Here is a 20,281-nt window from a genome sequence, read left to right as displayed (position 1 = left end):
CTTTTCTTCTTTATTTCTCCTCCTTCTTGTTTTCCTTTTTTTCCCCCTCCCTGTCACCATCAGCATCTTTTTAGCTCTTCATACCAGATGAATGGTATCTGTTTTGTCCACAATCTATCTATAGTACAGTATCTGTACACAGCAAGTGCTTAATCAATACCTTTTGAATGCTGTTAGTGACATTGAGAACTATTTTGTCAAGTGTTCCATCCCTTATGAATGTTTGTGATGTGAAAATTAAATAGAAACCTCATTTAAAATGTAGCTGGAAGGCCAGAAAACAGAACTGTCACACACGTGCCACTCAGTGCACACTAGAGACCCCGACAGGAAGAGATGTAACTTGCATTTTGACAGGAAGTGATACTACATACTTACTACTCCCACAGAAGGAAGAAATTCCTCCTTGGCCAGCAACAGCTTAGCCAACGGGAGACTGCCGTAGCTCAGCCAATCAAAAGCCACTACACTTTGAACTCCCAGTCTCCTCTAGCGGACTCTTCAGTTTACAACAGCCTCACCCCACTTCATAAAAGAACATTTCTCTCCTTTGTTTCTCCGGACTTGCTGCATGGCTCTCCATAGACTGCATGTCCCAAATTGCAATTCTTTGCTGTTCCTGAATAAACTCATTCTGTTGGTAAAATAACTGGCTGTTTATTTGTTTTAGGTCAACAGTAATAAAGTTAATTATAGCAATTAAACTGGAAATAATAGAATTTTTGCATGCACCTCCAATTTGTTAACTAATTTGTTAAACTATTCATTTAAATGTTAAGAATTTAACTGTTACTCATCATTCAATTTAAGAAGTGAATTTATCCTATTAGAAAATGCCTAATATAAGCATAAAGGGTTCTTGCACCATTTTTTAAAAAATTCCAGCATTTCCTGGATATTTGGAGAATTCCGAAATTAATGACATTTCCTGACAATCCTAAGGAAATTTAGAGGTCAATATTTACTTATTTATTACCTTTTAATGGCCTTCATTATTTCATCATTCCTAGCTTTTCATTAGAATACAACTTTGCTTTTGTCATTGCTAGGAATGTTACAGTTCACTATTTCAGGAGAGACTTTTTAGTAAAAAAAAAAAAGATGTCAAATATAGCATTTATTTATAGGCGAGCATTAGGGAAGCAGCATACGCATGTAGACTTAGTTTACCGGCAGAACTGCTACTTGGGGGTCGCTGAGATTATTCCTGGGGTCTTGGCTTTGGTCTTTCCTCTTCCACGGGCTACTCTGCTGGTCACTGCTTGGGTTGTGGCCACTGCTGGGGATCTGCCTGGCAGCTGTGAAGGTGAGATGGCCAGACATGGTCGAGGCAGCAACTCTGGATATTTATGTCACTGACAGACAGGGACCCTAACTTTGTTAACCTGAAGACATTTAAAACCCAACTAGTCCCAAATCCCATGTTGTTTACTAATCCCATATGACCTTGGAGTTATTTTTCTTTCAGTAGCATAAAAGTATAATACTCTATAGAGAAACAAATGAATTTTCCAGTATAACTAAAATCCAAGAATTTTCTCATTCTTCTCTTGTAGTCATGGTGAACTACATTTCTGCATTCTGGAAAATCTGATGAACTGGTGTCAGTATTTAAACTGATTTCCATACCTGTAAGTGGCTCGTAAGACAGAAATAAAGGTAATGAAATCTTGGAGACAGGCACTGGAATTAGTTGACAGGATCTGTTTTCCAGCCATGAGATCAACCTAGTTTTCAGATACAGTGTTAATACTTCTGTTTCTATAAGGTAAAGCTCCATTTCTTTATTTTTTCCCCACTTGAAACTGTTTAGTCCCAATAATTTAGAAAAGCACTCTATAATGTATAATACATATGATTTCTGGAATGATGACACTAGTGAGGGGCTCATGACACCTGTGTGAAGCCAGTGACTGGAAAACAAAAATGATACCATGAAAAGCCAGGGGCTTTGCTAAGGGTGGCCAGGAAGAACTTGCAATTGCTTCTACCTCTTTTCCTTAATGGCTTTCTACTGAAAGCAGAGGGCAAGTCCCTCCTCCCCACATTTAATTGTCACACTCATCTGCAACATTTAGATATTGTTCTAGTTGGATAGACTAAGCCTCAACATTCTGGGGTGGAAGGCTTTATGTTTATAGCATTTCTCTCATTCTTTCCACAGGGAAGAAGTTACGAGGTTATACAAGCTTTAAGAATGCAGGAGTCTTGCCCATCTCGTTCACCGCAGTATCTCCAGCTCCTGGCACGGAGGCTGGCCCCATAGTAGGTGCTCATTAAAAATGTGCTGACTGAAGGGCGGTCTGATGTCACAGACTGCAGAAAGTTCCCCCAAAGGAAGAACTTAATTTATCTAAGGCATTTCACAAATCGTGGTAATTGGGGAATTAGAAATGGCATTTTATTAATTTTGGTGACTAGCTCAATAACTGAACTAATTTATTCTAGATGACTGAGCTAACTTATTCCAGGTAGAATTATTCATTATTCCTCTCGCCGTCACCTACCCTTTGCTAACTGTTTAGAAGCCACGCATCACTAGCAGTCCGAGAGGAGGCAAGCTGGAAGCTAAGCAAAAGAGATTTACTAAATACAATGAAAGTTGCATATGCTTTAGGCATCTAAAAAGGTGTGTCTAATTTCTCCTAATTTAAAAAGGGGTTATATTTTATTGTTGCAATTTATTTGAGACAAACACACTAGGATCTGTAATAGGTCTGTGGACAGGACAAAGCTTTGTCAAATGGAAGCAGCTCTTGCTCAACCAGGAATCATGGAAATTTGCAAAAAGGGTTGTGTTTACAGCCAATCAGGGGAGAAGCTTTGTAAATAAACTCTCTTTTCCATAATTGAGAGTTGCCATTTAACTGGTTAAAAAAAAAAAAAAGCCAATTTTACAAAATATTTTAGGCATATAAGCAAAATCTCTTAGGTCCTGTCCTGAAAATAACTTGACATGAACATTTTTCCTATTCCCTGAGGTCTGGAGCTGGGTTCTGTAATTTACATGACATGATCAGGAGGATTCTGTGCCATTTTAGACTAATTACATAAGTTGGAGGGAATTTACTCCTTCATTCATTTTGACAAAGTATTTACTGTTTATGAGTACTAATTACTAATAAATGTGTAGTTTGCTTCTTTTTGTGATGCTGTGGATAGCTGCCTCACAGTGTGGTTAATTCGTCAATGAGCATTAAACACGGCGTCTCTTTCTGAAAGACCAAAATTAAAATCCCAGCTAAGGACACAATTCCAGAGAAAGACACTGACACAAAATACATTTTGCCAGTAGTTAGTCATCTAATTTGGCAGAGAGGAATTTGTTTTTGTTGCTGCTCCCTTACAAGATACAATGACGATAATATAGTTGATGAGATTTTTCCCCTTTAACTTTTCCTAATGTTTCCAGGCTTTACTACTTGGCAAAGACAATTCGGGACAGATTTCTTTATTTTCTCCTCTGGCCTAAAACGAAAAACCCCCACTTTCCAAACTGTTACCACCGAAGAGTTTATTAAATGGCTGCAAAAGACAGCTGGTCCCACCATCTGTTAAAATTTTTCAGGGGCCAAATAAAACAGGTTACACCTTTAGCCATGCCAAGTCTTGCAATACCCCCTTCCTCTCACAGCCTGGGGAGGGCTAATCTGAATTTCACGCTCTGATTTTGCTAGTGCTAATGCCTGAGCTGCTTATGTGCGCTTCTCCATGTTGCTTCTATTACCTCTCTTTTTTAGTTACAAAGCTATTTTCACGTTTCAACCAAGCATATTTGCAACTCATTACCTTACACCTCTACAGTCTCTATAGCTACACCGGGTAACTAGAAGGAAATCCACAGATACCTAACTAATTTCTGACTTTTCAAGCAAAAGGGGAGAGCCAAAAGTATGTTTCTGTTGTTTTGCAACCATTTTTCTATAAATGCTAATGGAGGTAATTCAGATTTTGGAACAAAGGCTTAGCTTACCACAGACTGCAGGTGTGAAAGGGCTGAAACAAAAGAGATGCTAACCCTAATGGTATTTCTTGTCATTAACAATTCTTTGATGTTCACACTGGAGCCTCCCTTTTATCTTTAGTTTTTCAGCCATCTTTGTTAACACGCAGCTCAATTGAATCTTTTTTTTCACCTCCCCCTGGCCTTTAAAGACATCTGCAAAATGTTTATGTTAAGTTAGCTTCCACTGCATCTTTTAGTACCAAGGCAAAGTAAAATGAGATAAAGCTTGTGAGGTTATTATTAAAACATCAGTAAGTTTCTATCATTAAGCTGAAGGGGAAGATCAATAAAAAAGGAGCACTTAATGTTACTTTAATAAGGATGAGTTTCCTGTAACAGGACTTGGGATTAACTTTGGTACCACTGAAGTCGGCTTTACAATAAGGATGTTGCTGTGAGGAGAAGAGTTTGACTTGCTTTTACCCAATTAAATACTTCGCAAATACTTTGAATGTACTTGATCTATTATTTCCTGTTTTATTGAAAGCTTTCGTGATACAGCATATTTTAAGAATATTTGACTGTAGCTTTTTCTTCCCTGTAGATCAGTTCCTGGCAGGCTGCCAAAGCCTTTCTAAGACAAGTTGCCTCTGTCTGTCCATCTGTCCATTTAGGATTGGGGAAGGAGGAGGTGAGATGACAGGGAGTAGAGCTGCAGCTTCAAGAAAAGTTTAACTCTCCTTGATGACAGCAAAATGTAGGGGAACAGTCAACACTACATAATACACCGTCCTAAGCTATTTAGCAGCAGGATCTGCAGCTAGACAGTGGGTGCAAAGTAGAATCATATGTTTCACACCAAAATGGTTCAGCTGATCTTACTATTCGTTAATGTATTTTGCATTGTTTTGAATAAAGCAGAAATGCTTATTAATTGCTTCTGAATTTATACACCTTTCAACTGTTGGAGGGGAAGAACTGTTTAGTTAACTGTTTACCCAGTGTTAAATAACAAAAACTCAACGCAGTAGATTTTAAAGATCTGATTGACTTTACTGAACAATTCATGAATTGAGCAGCATCCCATCTAGCAAGTAGAGAGAAGCTCCAACGAGCTGTACAAAATGGAAGGTTTTTAAAGGCAGAGTGGGTGGGACAAGGAAAGAGCAGATTACCTCATCTTTCTTTAGAGGATAGAAACAGACTATGTGGGAGATTACGTCGATGGTGCTGACCAGAAAATTGCAGACTGACTGGTTAAGACCGCATTCCTGGGGAAGTTTGTAATTGCAATTAGGTCACGTATTGAGTGTTGGTTTGCTGACGTGGGGCTTAGCACAAGTGACTTCATTTTGGGCCTGTTGTCTCTTTTTTAACAACAGTATAAGTGGGGATCTTTTCTGGCAAGTATTAATTTGGAGCTAGTTTAATACTAGCTTCACAGTCCTCCCACAATACTATAGTTCACAGCTATAATAAATGTGGGAACTTCCTCTGCCTTTATATATAGTTCAGCCCCAAATGTCAAATGCTAGGGAGCGGATACTAAGAAAAGATAAAATACAAATTAATGTTAACAATGTATCTATTTTATGATTTTCCTCTCATATTATTTAATAATTCTTAGCATTTATATGATGGTTTTCATCTTCAAAGCACTTTACAAATGTTAGCTAATTAACCACGAGGTAATGAGACCTGGATAATAATGCTGTAGTAAATTTTCTCTAGCTCAGATTATAAAGTAAAAATGGAAATGTATGTATTTATACTTTCTTTTTTAAATAGCATTAGGTGGTCTTAGAGATTTTGTGAGTCTGAGACTCATGCAATTTATCTCCTATCGATAACTTCCGTCTCTCTGTAAAATATCCTGGGCAATTCAGATGCTCACGGACCGTAAGGATTTTCCCAACTGGCAGGTGGTTGGCAAACTTTCATCTTAGCCTTGTCTGTTCTTATTCTGTTATTTTCACCTTACTCTTTCTCCTCTTGTCCAATAACAGAGAAAGGTCCAAAAGAAAGGACGCTCACTATTAAGAATTAGGGACACGTGCGCTGTTTTCCCCCAGATTCTTTCATTTGGCTTTCCCCCAGTTTTTCTCAAGTCGTTTTGGTTTGTGAATTCACTCATGCTATTTTACACTGCTTCGTATAATGGTGCTGGTGCAGGTAAATTTCATCACTTTAGAACTGGTGTGTCTGTGCACTAAGGACAGTTGGTCTGACTTTGTGTAAGGCCTAAGTTACATGATCTTTCAAAAGAAAAGCATCCTTTATTCAATATAAAATATTATCATTTGATATAAATGGACTCTAGTAAGGAAAATTAAGTCACTAATAAAAGCACTGTAGTTCATAGCAGACTTACTTTACAAACTAACAAGCACACTGCCTTATGAGAATGAATTACTGCACTCAGGCTCTGCGGGCCGGTCTTATTTTCCTGAACCCTTAATTTGGAAAAGCTACTAATGTTAATCAGACTCTTCTTATCCATGAATAAGATCCTGAAAATTAAGAGAGAAGTTTATTTGAAATACTTAAAGTCCTATAGACTCTAAGTTAGGGCAATTTAATGTAACCAGGACTTATCTGATTCGTTAGGTCTTTCTCCTCTTCCTTCCAGGAGTTACGATATTGGGCTACGTCTACATACCCTAAACACAAGCCTGACAAGTAGAGGTTTCAGTCTGGGTCCTCTGTCCTCCTGAGACTTGGGGAACATGTTGATACTATTTAGAAAAATCCAGAGGATGGCTGGTGTACAATAGGCTACAATGTCCAGATGATGGAGTGAATTTTTTCACTTTTCAGTCTGATATTTTTGACGTCCTGAACACCCAGTTTCACCCTGTCTGCCTTCACAATAATAAATCACCAAAGAGAGGAATCAATTACTAAGATATACTGAACCTGATTCTATAAACGTCTTAGTGATAGGGCCTCTTTACCAAACCAGTGCCTGCTGACAGAGTGTACATAAAATGTACTGTTGTCGTAGGACTAACTTCCCCCAAAGAAATAAATTATATATTTAACTTGCTATGATATAACTCAATCAACTGGAGCTTACAATATGCTGGTCAGGGAGAAGTGTTTCTATTATAAACCATGACCTCATCCCTAGTCTTTTATCCCTAAGGACACCCTTAGCTTGGTGTGTCATGATGGCTCCCGTCTTCAGGTGGGGTGGGGGAGGGGGGTCAGCAAGGAGGAGAAACAAAATCAAAACCAATCCTTAATGTCAGTGACACCTACTCTCCCCTTTCCTGTTTGCAGGGGGAAAGGAGTGAACCCCAGTGAGGAAGGGGAGTGAACCAAGTGCTTTCATAGTATTCCAATGAAATCTCTCAAACTCTTCTTCACTTACTGATTTTGCTTCTGTTGAGATGATCACCACCACATATAACAAGTAACCAACCTGATCCAAAATGCATAGGTTAGTCTGCAGTTAGTTAAAAATGTACTGCCAGAGGGGCTGGCCCTGTGGTGTAGCAGTTAAGTTTTTGCGTTCCACTTCAGTGGCCTGAGGTTCACTGGTTTGGATCCTGGGCATGGACCTATGCACCACTTATCAAGCCATGTTGTGGCAGGTGTCCCATATATAAAGTAGAGGAAGCTCAGCATGGATGTTAGCTCACGGCCAATCTTCCTCAGCAAAAAAAAAAAAAAAAAAAAAAAGAGGCGGATTGGTGGTGAATGTTAGTTCAGGGCTAATCTTCCTCAGGAAAAAAAAGTACTACCAGAAATATACTGTGAGGCTGTACAGAACTTTGGAATCTTGTAGTTATGAGATGAGAATAGTTTCTTACTATATTTAGCTGGCATGTATAAATATTGGGAAAAGGTGTAAATTTGCTAATAATTAAAAGAAAAGTTGTTAAGTCACCCAGGCATATTATACATATGGAAACTAAAGATGTTAGAATACAGGGTCTGCCCCATGGCCAAGTGGTTGAGTTCGTGCACTCTGCTTCGGCAGCCCAGGGTTTCACTGGTTCAGACCCTGGGTGCAGACATGGCACTGCTCATCAGACCATGCTGAGGTGGCATCCCACATGCCACAACTAGAAGCACCCACAACTGAAAGTACACAACTATGTACCGGGGGGCTTTGGGGAGAAAAAGGAAAAAATAAAATCTTTAAAAAAAACCCCAAAAACCCCACATCCAAATCTGGGAGTGAATGTAGGATGCTGGATTTCAGGACATAAAGTTTCAGGATTTCATGGTGGTTCAGGAAAAGTCAAGGAACTAGTGACTGAGGGTCCTTGGACACCCAGGCATAGGCCATGTGGAGAAGCCCAAAGCCCTCAGTCCAGAGATGAGGAAACCACGGTTTTGCAGGGATTCCTGCCCTGCTCTTCCCTCTCCAGCCCCTTCAATCATGTTTCCTCTCCTCTTTTTTGAAGGGTGCTTGGTGAGCTGTTAAACATTCCCTACTATCTTCCTTCTTCCCACAGTTATTGATCAATACACGGTTCACTAGAGAGGATTACTTCACTGGCTCATATTCCATCGTTCCACTTTACTATAGTATTAATCACACAACTTAAAAAAGAAAGGCAACAGAACCATATTACTAGGCTTCTCATCTAACGATGTTTCACCAGGCCAAACCTATTTGGTGTCCCCCCAAAATGGTTGGAAAGTGGTTAAAAAAAGTTTTCCCTCCTTTTCTCTGAGTAACAGTCTAGAGCATAGGTTGGCAAACTTTTTCAGTAAAGGGTTAGATAGTAAATATTTTAGACTTTGTGGGCCATAAGGTTTTTATCATAACTACCTAATGCTACATGTAGATGAATGGGTGTGGCTGTGTACCAATAAAATTTTCTCTATAAAAGGAAGCTGTGGGCCAGATGTGGCCCATACGCTGTCGTGTGTCAACTGTCAGCCTCCTTCCCAGCGCTCTGACCGTGGTCAGGTAATGGAACCTCCCTCAGCTTCCTATTTATGCTTTCTACCTACTTAACATAGCTGGTGTAAAGATTATATAGAAAAATGCTAGTAAAATTTCATTAAATAAATGCATTAAACATTTCTTATTTCAATCATGGCTTTAGATGTCCTCTGATTATATCTATAAGTATCTGCAGAGTCCTTGCAAGGCACTAGTCCTGTGTCAGCATCTTACATATTGGGAGAATTAGTTAGAGAAATATTTTTGCAAAGAAGAACATCTCCTTTCTAAGTAAGTTGTCTGTTCTGTGTGCAAATGAGGCCGGGCCTACATAATATGACATCACTGGGAAGCCTGACAGTTTGGTATAGAAAGCCCAGAATGTAGACTAAACTCACCTAGATTCTTGTCTTTACTCTGTCACTGACTCACTGTGGGACCCCTGGGCAAGCCACTGGACCTTTGTTCTGTGATCTATAAAAAGAGTGGATGGGCCTAGGTATTTTCTAAGTCTTCTTACTGTTCCAAAATAGAACCTTTGTGTGTACAGCACAGTAATATGTCATTTTTATGTCCCTAAGACTAGCCAGTGACATCCAACCATTTAATATTGTCAAGGGAATGTTACTTGGTAGAAATACTTTTTTGTTTTTAACATTGTAGGGTAAGTGGCAGTAAGCTACTGTTGTTTTATTCTTGTTCCTCTCATTTTGTTTTGAACCATATGTGGCCCAGGAAAACCACAAGAGTGTGTGAAAGAAGAAAACATTCTATGAGACTCAAAAGACTAGCATTCTTTCCCGTCATTGATCAAGGGACTGGTTTGCAGAACAGTGAATACCAGAAGTTTACATAAGTGGGAAGCATTACCAAACTAAATAAATAAGCATGGGCTCTCCCCCAACACTCATTTTATTTGCAGGTTGTCACTGGTTCATGTATGAATGTGTAAATGCACAAAATCCTTCTTTACCTTTAATGTAAGTTGAGTGTACCGAAAACCTGATTTGGCTGGGCACTTTAGTAAAAACAGTCAAATTGGTGTTTACAAATGGACACAGTCTGAACTGATGGCCAGGTCAGTCATTCAACCAATTAACCTGATCAATAACCAGTCTGTGACCTTATTGAGAGCTCCTCAATGGATGAAATGATTCAAATAACTGGGTGTGATTGGATATAGTATTATGAGTGAGCCAGGAATACAAATAAGAAAATGTGTAAAAGGAAATATCTCAACATCACTTTAAAATTTCTACCTCACACAAATTTGACTGAGGATAAAGACTAATGTAATTCAATAATTCAAGTCTCTTTCTCTTGAAGGTTAAGCTAACTGTAACCAGGGAAGTGGCAGCAAATACATTATGAAATCCCACAAATCGACATTAGCAGTGTGAAAAACCAACAAACACAGCCCTGGACAAAGCACCTTTCAATGACTGCTTTAATGATTAACAAGTATCTGAAGTCCAGTTACTACACTGATTTTTCACTTTTGAACCTTACCTACTTCATTAACATAAAAAACCTTAATCTCTCCCATCTTCAGTCTAAACCTGATTCCTAATCCTTCTCTTGCCTCTGATTGTTCCCATCCTGAAAATCTGGCCAATCCCACAACCCCCTTGAATTACCTCTCCACCTTTTTCCTTCCTTTGACTATTAAGTTTCTGGAGAAGCAGTCTGCTGCCACAGGAAACTAAAGTGACCGTCCCAGTCATCCATTAGTAAGTCACAGATAAGTTCCAGATCTTAACCCGTTTCTTCTGCACAGGATCATCTTTAATTTATCCTTCTACCCCTTCCTTCTCCAGCCCCTACCATCCAATATGTAAATGATATTTTTGCAGGAGGCTTTAGGTTCACTCTCCTTTCTTTTCTCCTTCCATTACTCTAGCTTAGTCTTCATTACCTCTCGCTGAACTACCACATAAGTCTTCCAACTGATCTCCTCGCCTCTCACTTCTCCCCTTCACATTACTGCCGACAAGCTCTTTCCAAATCCCAGCTTTCATGGCATTCCTCTGAACAAGATCCCCAGTGGTTTCTTTTTGCCCAGTAAATAGAGAACAAACTCCTCAGCACAGCATTCAAAGTCTTCCACAATCAACTTCTCCACTTTTACTGTTTATATTCTTTGCTTCAGTCAAACCAGAACAGGACCTGAATTTTCCTGCTACTTCAGTCTGATTGGGCTCTTCTAGGATACTTTTGGTTATTCTAGTTGCACAAGGGTGCTTGGAATGGATAGCAGAAGATACTTGCTTCCAGTAATAAATGACTCAGTAATTCAAACTGCCCTTTCCATGAGGCCAAATAGTAAGTTAGGACAAAAAATCAAGTGTTTAAAATATACCTGATTGAAGGCATTGGAAAACTAGCAAGAGAGTGAAGAAATACTGAACTAAGGCCTAGGAAAAGACAGAAATTCTAAGAGGACAGCTTAGCATTTGGGGCAACTTTTCTTCTGGGAGACATTTGCCAGTTCCAGAAGAGACAACTAAGAAGCTATTAGGCTGAGCAGTGTGGGGCCAAGGACACAAAAGTGGGAGTCTTGAACACCTACTCCACCAACACACACACACTTTGATTTGGGATCGCAAAGAGCTCCACTCTAGGAGATACTAAACCAGATGTAGATTGCTCTTACAGGGATTGCTGGTCAGTTTCAAACCATCCCAGGCTATGAAGTTGGATTAAAGTGGTCCAAATTTATCCATGCCCCCAGCAAATATTACTGTTTTATGGAGGAAGGGAATATTATCCTGGGCCTCAAATTTTCTTTGCAAATAATTTTGAAAATATAATTTCCAGCATGCAATGAATAATTCCCAATATGAATGAGAACCACCCATAGGAAAACCGCTGGAAACCAAAGAAAGAAGAACTCTACAATTCTAATATTCTAAAATATTATGAAATTAACATATACCACAATTGTGGGAATATAGTCAAGGAGGCATATATAATATAGATAGATAGATAGATAGATAGGATATAGACAGTGGTTTAAGGTCCTTGAATTCTTGAATTGTCTAAGAAGAGGGTAAAAGTACCAAGTAATATTAGCTTTTGATCAGTCAGGGGTTCATATTGTAATTTATTGGGTAGCCACAGAGAATGATGAAAGCATGTATGTACCAAATAATATAGCATTAAAATGTATAAAGAAAAGACATTGACAAAACTAAAAGGAGAAACAGACAAATTCATAATCATAGTGGGAGATTTTAACATCCTTCTCTTAACAACTGATAGAAAAAGCAGGCAAAAAAAATCAGTAAGCAGAGAGAAGGTGACAATTAACAAACTTGACCTATTGTGCATATAGAGAAGACTGCAGAATGCACTTAATTTTTAAGTATATATAGAATATTTACAACAGTTTTATCAAAAAAATCAGATGCTGGGCCAAAAAGTCTGAACAAATGTCAAAGTCTTGAAATTATACTGAATTTGTTCTCTGGCCATAACACAATTAAACTAGAACTCAACAACAAACAGATAAGGGAAAATCCCTGCACACTTAGAAATTAAAAAGTAAACTTCAGAGAATCTCATGAGTCAAAAAAGGAATCATAATGGATATGTGCAAACATTCTGAACTGAATGATAATAAGAATACTTGTATGTTGCTGCTGATTCCGTACTTACAGGGAAAATTATAGCTTAAATGAATATATTAGAAAGAAAGTCTTAAATCCCAAGAAATTAGAAAAAATACAGCAAATTATACCAAAGAAAACACATAATAAGCATAAGAGCAAAAGTCAGTGACATAGGAAGCAAATAGGTAAGGAAAAAGATGAACAAATCAAAAGTTGTTTCCCTTAAAACACTCATAAAATTGACAAACCTCACAAGACTGGTCAAGGAAAAAGAGGGAGAACACAAATTATCACTATCACAAAAATGAAAAAGAAGGGGGAAGGCCTGGTGGCGTAGGGGTTAAGTTCATGTGCTCCGCTTCAGTGGCCTGGGGTTCACCTGTTCTGATCCCAGGCATGGACCTATGCACCACTTATCAAGCCATGCTGTGGCAGGTGTCTTATATATAAAATAGAGGAAGATGGGCACAGATGTTAGCTCAGTGATAATCTTCCTGAAGCAAAAAGCGGAAGATTGGCAATAGATGTTAGCTCAGGGTTAATCTTCCTTAACAAAAAAAGAAAAGAAAAGCAAAAGGGGACCTTACTATAGATTCTGCAAAATTAAAAATATCTTAAGAGATATTTTGAAAAATTCTAACCAAATTGGAAAATGTAGAAAAAATGAACAAATTTCTAGAAAAACAAAACCTACCAAAACTGACACAGGAAGAAATAGAAAACATGAAGACTCATAAGTTAAAAAAAAACTTAATACATAATTAAAGCTTTCTTTGATAATAAAACTGCAGGCACAAATAGCTCCCCTAGTGAATTGAAAAATTTTAAGAAAGAATTAACGTCATTCTTACACAAACTCTTCCAGAGAAAGACAAATCAGATATTATAAGGATTAAAATTTTACATGTTATTTCATCATGAGCATAAATATAAAAAAATCAAATACAGCAATATGTAAAAGGATAACACAACATGATAGAGTTAAAAGGATAACACAACATGATAGAGTTGTATGTATTGCAAGAACGCAAGGTTGGTTTCACATAAGAAAAACAGCATAACTTATTGTAAATGAGCTTAACATTAACAAAATAAAGCAGAAAAATCATAGGTTATTTAAATAGATAAAAACTAAGCATTAGATAAAATCAAACATCCACTTATAAGGGAAAAAACCCTCTTAGGAGTAGAAAGGAATGGTAGATATCTTAATTAGTGGTAAAATACTGAAAGTTCTCCTTTTGAGATTAGGAAAAAGGCAAGAGTCCTAATATTAGCCCTCCTAATCAACTTTGCACTGGAAATCTTAGGTCAGCATGGCAGATTGATTAAAAAAATGACTCCTATTGATTCTCTATGTATCCCTGTATCCATGCCCTTTGTAAAGTAACTGACTTTGCAGTACGTCCCCTCAAGAGATGGATTCTGTTTACTCACCTCTTGAATCTGGGCTGGACTTGTATTTTGCTTTGGTTAAAAGAGTGTGGTGGGATTGACAATGTGCCATTTGTGAGCCTCAAGAGAACTCTCTCTCTTCTCTTTCTTTTTCAGAGACTCTGCCACTGCCATTGGGGATAACAGCAAGTTAGAGGATGAGACCATGTTAAATAGAACTAAGTAGCCCAGCTGTCCCTGCTGTGGCCCTCGATATTTGAGGAACCTAGCCAACTTCAGCAAAGTTGCTTACCTGACCCAAAGCTAATTGCAGAGGCACAAGTGAGCCCTGGCCAGACTAGCACAGATCAGCAGAATAGTCAGCCAATCCACAGACTTGTGAGAAATACGTGGTTGATTTGGGGTGGTTATAATGGAGCAATAGCTAAGTGATATGGGCAGTAAGTCAAGAAAAAACAAAATATAAATGTCTAAAAGGAAGAAAAAATGTATATTTATTTGCAGAGGGTATAATTGGGTATGTAGAAAATCTAAAAATAGCTACAGATATATTATTGGAATTAATGAGTAACTTTAGCAAAGTTGATGGATCTCAAATGCAAATATCAATTGCATTACCACATAATGGCAATGTCTTAGTCTGTTTGGGCTGCTATAACAGAATACCATAGACTGGGTGCCTTAGACAACAGAAATTTCTCTCTCAAAGTACTAGAGCCTGAGAAGTCCAAGATCAAGGTGCTGGTAGATTCTATGTCTCGTGAGATCCTGCTTCCTGGTTTACAGACAGCTGTCTTTTCAGTGAGTCCTCACATGGCAGAGGAGGCAAGCAAGATCTCTGGGGTCTCTTTTACAAGGGCTCTAATACCATTCATGAGGGCTCCACCCTCATGACCTAATCATATCCCAAAGGCCTCACCACCAAATACCACCACATTGGGGATTAGGTCTCAGCATATGAATTTTTGGGGGATGCAAACATTTAGTCTATAGAAGGCAACACATGGTTAGAAAATAAAAATTAAAAAATGAATTTCAAATAACATCAAGTTATATGTGGTACATAAGAATAAAACTAACAAAATATGTGTAAGATTTCTCACACAAAATTATAAATCATTACTGAAAGAAGAAAAGGAATAACTAAATAAAGAGAAGGATACACCATGTTCATGGAGTGAAAAATTCAATAATGTAAACATGACAATTCCTTCCAAATTGACTTATAGACTCAAGATAATTCCAAAGAAATCCCAACAGTTTTTTTCAGAAGTTGATTATTTGATTCTATAATACGTAAAGCACCTAGTGTAGTCACGGGTCTCTTGGAGAAGGAAAACAATGTTGGAAGACTTGCTCTGCCATACACCAAGGCCTGTTACAAAGGTAAAGTATTTGAGACAAGGATAACACATACTTCAATGGAACAGAATAGAGAATCTGGAAACCAACCCATGAACACTTGATTTATGTAAATGGTAGTATTTTCGTGCTATTATTTTTATTATTATCATTATTTATTAGTATTTAGTAGGAAAAGGATAGCCTTTGCATTAAATGGGGCTGAGACAGTTAAATATCCACTATAGAAAAGATGAAAATTGATCCTTACTGCACATAATTCTCAAAATCAGTTCTGGGTGGGTTGGAGATCTAAATGTGAAAGGTGAAAAAATAATGCATCCAGAAGATACTAAAGGCAGCTGTCTTTATGACCTTGGGGCACAAGAGTTCTCATAAAAAAGTACTAATCAGGGGCAAGCCCTGTGGCCAAGTGGTTAAGTTTGCACGCTCCGCTGCAGGTGGCCCAGTGTTTCGTTGGTTTGAATCCTGGGCGCGGACATGGTACTGCTCATCAAGCCACGCTGAGGCGGCGTCCCACATGCCACAACTAAGAATATACAACTATGTCTTGGGGGCTTTGGGGAGAAAAAGGAAAAAAATAAAATCTAAAAAAAAAAAGTACTAATCAAAAAGGAAAAGATTGATAAGTTGTACCATGTTAAAATTACAAACTTTTTTTCATCAAAAGGTGCTTTAAGAGAATGAAAGGGCAAGTCACCTAGTGGAGAAAATATTTGCAACACATGTAACTCACAATCTGTAATAATTTATTCAAATTAAAAGAAAAAAAAAGTTAACCAGTTAAAAATGCTCATGTCACAAAAGAATAAATCTAAAATGGCCACTCAACACATAAAAATGTGATCCATATCATTATTATTGAGCAATATGTGAGCTATAATCACAGTGAGATTCTACTATACACCCATTAGAGTGCCCGTATGAAGAAGACTGATAATAGCAAGAGTTGGTGAGAATGCAGAACAATGGGAGCTCTCTTAGACCATACTGTGACACAATCACTTAGGAAAACAGTTTGGCATTGTCTACTGAAGTGACAATATGTGTACCTTAGGACTCTGAAATTCTAATCCTCTGAATGCAGTTGACAGAAATGCATGCAAATATACACTAAGGCATATACAACAATGTTCACAGTAGCAATTTCCAAAATACCGCCCAACTGGAAAGAATTCATACTTGTCTACTAGAAGTAGAATGGCTAAATCAATTATGGCATATTCATATATAAGCATATCTGCAGAGAGATTGCAGGTTTGGTTCCAGACCACTGCAATAAAGTGAATATTGAATAAAGTGAGTCACACGAATTTTTTGGTTTCCTAGTGCATATAAAAGTTATGTTTACACTATACTGTAGTCTATTAGGTGTGCAATATTATGTCTAAAAAATGTACATACCTTAATTAAAAAATATTGCTAAACATGCTAACCATCATGGGAGCCTTCAATGAGTTGTAATTTTTTTGCCGTGGAGGGTCTTGTGAAAAACACAGTATATGTGAAGTGCAAGAAAGCTAAGAGTAATAAAAGGAGGTATGCCTGTACTGGAATACTACACAGCCATGAAAATGAATGGACTACATTTACATTCCACAACATAGATGAATCTCACAAATATAACATTGACTAAAAGAAACAAGATCCCTGAAATTACACACTACATGGTTCCATTTACATAAAGTTCTCCAAACCTATCTATAAGAGGTGAAATCTAACTATAGTGTTTAGGGATGCATGTAAGTGGTAAAACTATGAAGAAAATCAAGGAAGTGTTTACCATAGAAGTTATGAGGATGCTTATCTTTGGGGAGGAGAGTGGGGATAGTAGTGACTGGGAAAGAACATGAGGAGGCTTCTAGGGTGCTGACAATGTTCTGTTCTTATCTGTAGGGGTGGTTACAAAGATAGTCATTTTCTGATAACTTACTGAGCTGAGTCTACTGATTTGTATCCTTTTCTGTATATGTATTATATTTAAAAGTAAAGAAAGTTAAAAAAAGTGAAAGGAGGCATATCTGCAGATGAATCAAAATGGAAGAAACAGCAGCTCAGAACCTGAATACCAAGAGTTCACAGGGAAGTTTTTAAAAATTGTTCTGTTCCCAGAATCATCTCTATTTTGTCCAGGGTCAGTCACTGTTTGTCTTGGCATTATCTTTCAGCCTGTTGGTTTTCTTCATGTCAGGCATCCTCAGAGAGATACTATCTAAAGTCAATGGCACAAAAATGTGTTTAATTATATAAAGTTTAAAAGGTAATTGATAAAAAGTTAAACATAAAATTGAAAGCATTTGAAGAAGTAAGGGAGAGGGGAGGGGAAATTGACATAATGCACACCTTTCATAGAGGGGCAGAGTAGATACTGTCTAAAATGATAAACCAAGAAGGGAGAAGCAAATTATTCAGAGATGTGAGAGAAACCATTAAAAGAATTAGAATTATAAAAACTGAAAAAAAGGTGGTTTCTGGGGGGAGAGACTAAGGTAGGGACATGGAGAAGAAGATTGCTTTCCACTATAAACACTCTGGACTGTTTGATTTTATTTTGTTTTTACCATACGCATATTACTTTGATAGATTTAATGATACATTTATGAGATTCCAGGTTGCATCATTCTCATTTACTTAAGAATTGTTTTTTAAGTTTGTGGCATTATGACTACCCCAAGAATAATATCCATACTGTCTTACCTACGCTGTAGCTGATAGTGAAAACCATTTGTAAAGTACTGTTAGGAGATACAGCTGTGACAATATTGCAAAGCTTCTGAATCATGAATTTTATAATTACCTTTATTTCCTTTTAAATTTTATTTATGGATACATTTTAATTAGAAACAAGGCAGGTATACAATTACACTACACAAGGACAAGTGGGAAGTTATGAGCATTTCTATTCAACAGTTTGAAAAGCAGCTAATATCAAATGAAAAGTAGATGAATCAATGATAAAAGGGAAATTTCTAAAAACACTTACATTAGTAATAATATTAAAAATCTGTATATTCTAGACATTATTTTTTAAACAATAAAATAAAGTCCATTTGTGCTTCTTCTGCTCTACCTGCACACATCATAAATGTTACCTTTGGGGAGAAGATCTGGGCAACATCAAGACGTTTTAACAATGTAAAGCTTAACTATTGAATAATTGGCTCTATCTATTTCTTGTAAAATTACAATTTTTGAGGTCCTTAAAAACCTCACTTCATTATTCCGGTTTGTAAAATGCTTATTAGAACTCTCCCCTTAAAAACTCTAACAATTTTTTTTCTATTTCCTCAAGCTTATTTTTCTCGAAACCTGGGTACTCCCATGTGTATTATCTGCCAAGTATTTTAAAGTAATAAAAATGTTCAGAACATTTGTTCTAGAGAAAGGGTTGTGTAGGGTTTTGTATATCAGACGGCGATTTCATATATTGTTTTACATATTGTTTTTTTAGCTGTTCAAAAGAAGTTTGTTGTACTGAATTATATCGAGTATTATAAGACATGGTAGAACATCATTCAAACAGGACTAGCCCAACCTTGAGTGAAAAATCAGAGCTTATGGTATAAGAAAAGTGATTAATCATGTAAACATTTCATTGAAAGTAACTTCTATGTCAGCTATGTTTGTGTAACTAAGTGAAGTCTCTCCATTCGCTCAAAAGTAGGCATTTACTGGACGTCCACTCGGTGCCAGGCACGTGTTCTGCTCTGCACACAAGGTAGACAAGACACCATCCTTCCCCGCGGCTATTCACAGCCTGCTAGAGACGGTGACCAGAGAATGGAAAGTTACAATACGATGTGACAGGGACTTTGACAGGTCCAAATTTTCTTTCCCTCTCACTCCTTTCTTTTTACTGCTAAGGTGATGGGGGTGTCTTGGCAAGGTGGCATAAAGAGGCAAAGCCTTTATCAGCATAATAATTAGCAAGAGAGGGTTTCATTTGTCTTGCAGAAAGAATCTGAAAGACTTAGGCCTCTCTGCCTAAACACAAAAAATTATCCTCGTCTATGAGACCTTGGGTACACTCCTCCAGGATGTGGGTACTCAGCAATGGAGCCCTGGCCCTGAGGAGAGGTGGGCAGGATAGAGACAAGCGAAAGGGAAGGGGATGCAGTGGAGAGGCTAGGAGGAAAGGGACTCTTGGATTTTCACAGGGGTAGATTCTGCACGAATTGACTTGGTGGGAAAAATAAAGAAATATTGTCAGCATTTGCGATTGGCTTATGGTGAGATTGTTTGTTATCCTCTTAAATGTTAGGGGCATGAATGACAAGTTATTACCGTAGTGGAAGTGTGCTCAGTGTCCCACAGGGACCCATGGGATGAGAAAAGGAAGAATTGTCCAGCTCAGGCTGCACAGCAGATGTGGGGTGGGGGTGGGGTGATGGAGGCATGAGAAAATGATTAGGAATCTGAACATTGTTCGGCAAGGCGCGGGCACAGACCACGCGTCCAAAGAAGCTAACTCTGCTGCAGTGCTTTCTTTATATGACAATCAGTCAATTACCATGATTGTTCTTACCCTCAACAGACTTGGGGGGCAGGAAGTACAGCTCAGTGGTGAGCAAAAGATGCTCCTTTTGAGGATGAGGAAAAAAAGAAAGAGTGGGCTGAGTTGTCTTCCTCAGGGATCGAGTCCACTGGTGACAGAGATTTGTAATATTCATCTTCCCCATCAAGCACTTTGATTTGGCTGCAACAAAGAAAAGAGTTTTCAGCAGAAAAAGAAAACAAATGCCATAGTCATCATGGGGGAAACTAAAGTTGTGTACTTAGAACAGGATTGGGTCCCAACACTGCAGGGAAGGACAGCTTAGAGTGGCTTAGGGCCTCCCAGCACAGAGGAACTGGGGTCTGACCCCCAAAGCCTTTCACCTCTGGGTCACACACTGATAACGGGCCCAGTTTAGTGGTGTGTGGAAGTTGTGATCATATTGCAAGTTGATTTATGTGAATTAACTTCTCTGGTTCCCTCTAGATGAGAAAGTCTCCATTCTGACCTCCTCCAGTTCTCAAACCAGTACCAATGACCTACCTCATTGCTGTTCTCAATTGAGATGC

General features: G+C 38.0%; 1 protein-coding gene across 7 annotated transcripts in view; it reads right to left on the bottom strand.

Annotated features, from left to right (window-relative positions):
- Nucleotides 1-17,998: 17,998 nt before the first annotated feature.
- MYO3B (myosin IIIB) overlaps nucleotides 17,999-20,281 on the bottom strand; it is a 414,167-nt gene continuing 411,884 nt past the window's right edge. For 4 of the 7 annotated variants that reach the window (XM_044768737.2, XM_070508083.1, XM_070508085.1 and 1 more), the window contains one exon: nucleotides 17,999-19,913. In XM_044768737.2, the coding sequence (XP_044624672.1) occupies nucleotides 19,775-19,913 (139 nt within the window). In that variant the 3' untranslated portion in view covers nucleotides 17,999-19,774. The remainder of the gene's footprint in view (nucleotides 19,914-20,281) is intronic. The other 3 variants (XM_070508082.1, XM_070508084.1, XM_070508081.1) reach the window with 2 other exon arrangements.

Source organism: Equus asinus, chromosome 4 (assembly GCF_041296235.1).
Source record: "Equus asinus isolate D_3611 breed Donkey chromosome 4, EquAss-T2T_v2, whole genome shotgun sequence".
NCBI lineage: Eukaryota > Metazoa > Chordata > Mammalia > Perissodactyla > Equidae > Equus > Equus asinus.
The sequence above is the reverse complement of the archived record's forward strand: the minus strand, read 5'-3'. Positions and strand labels throughout refer to the sequence as shown.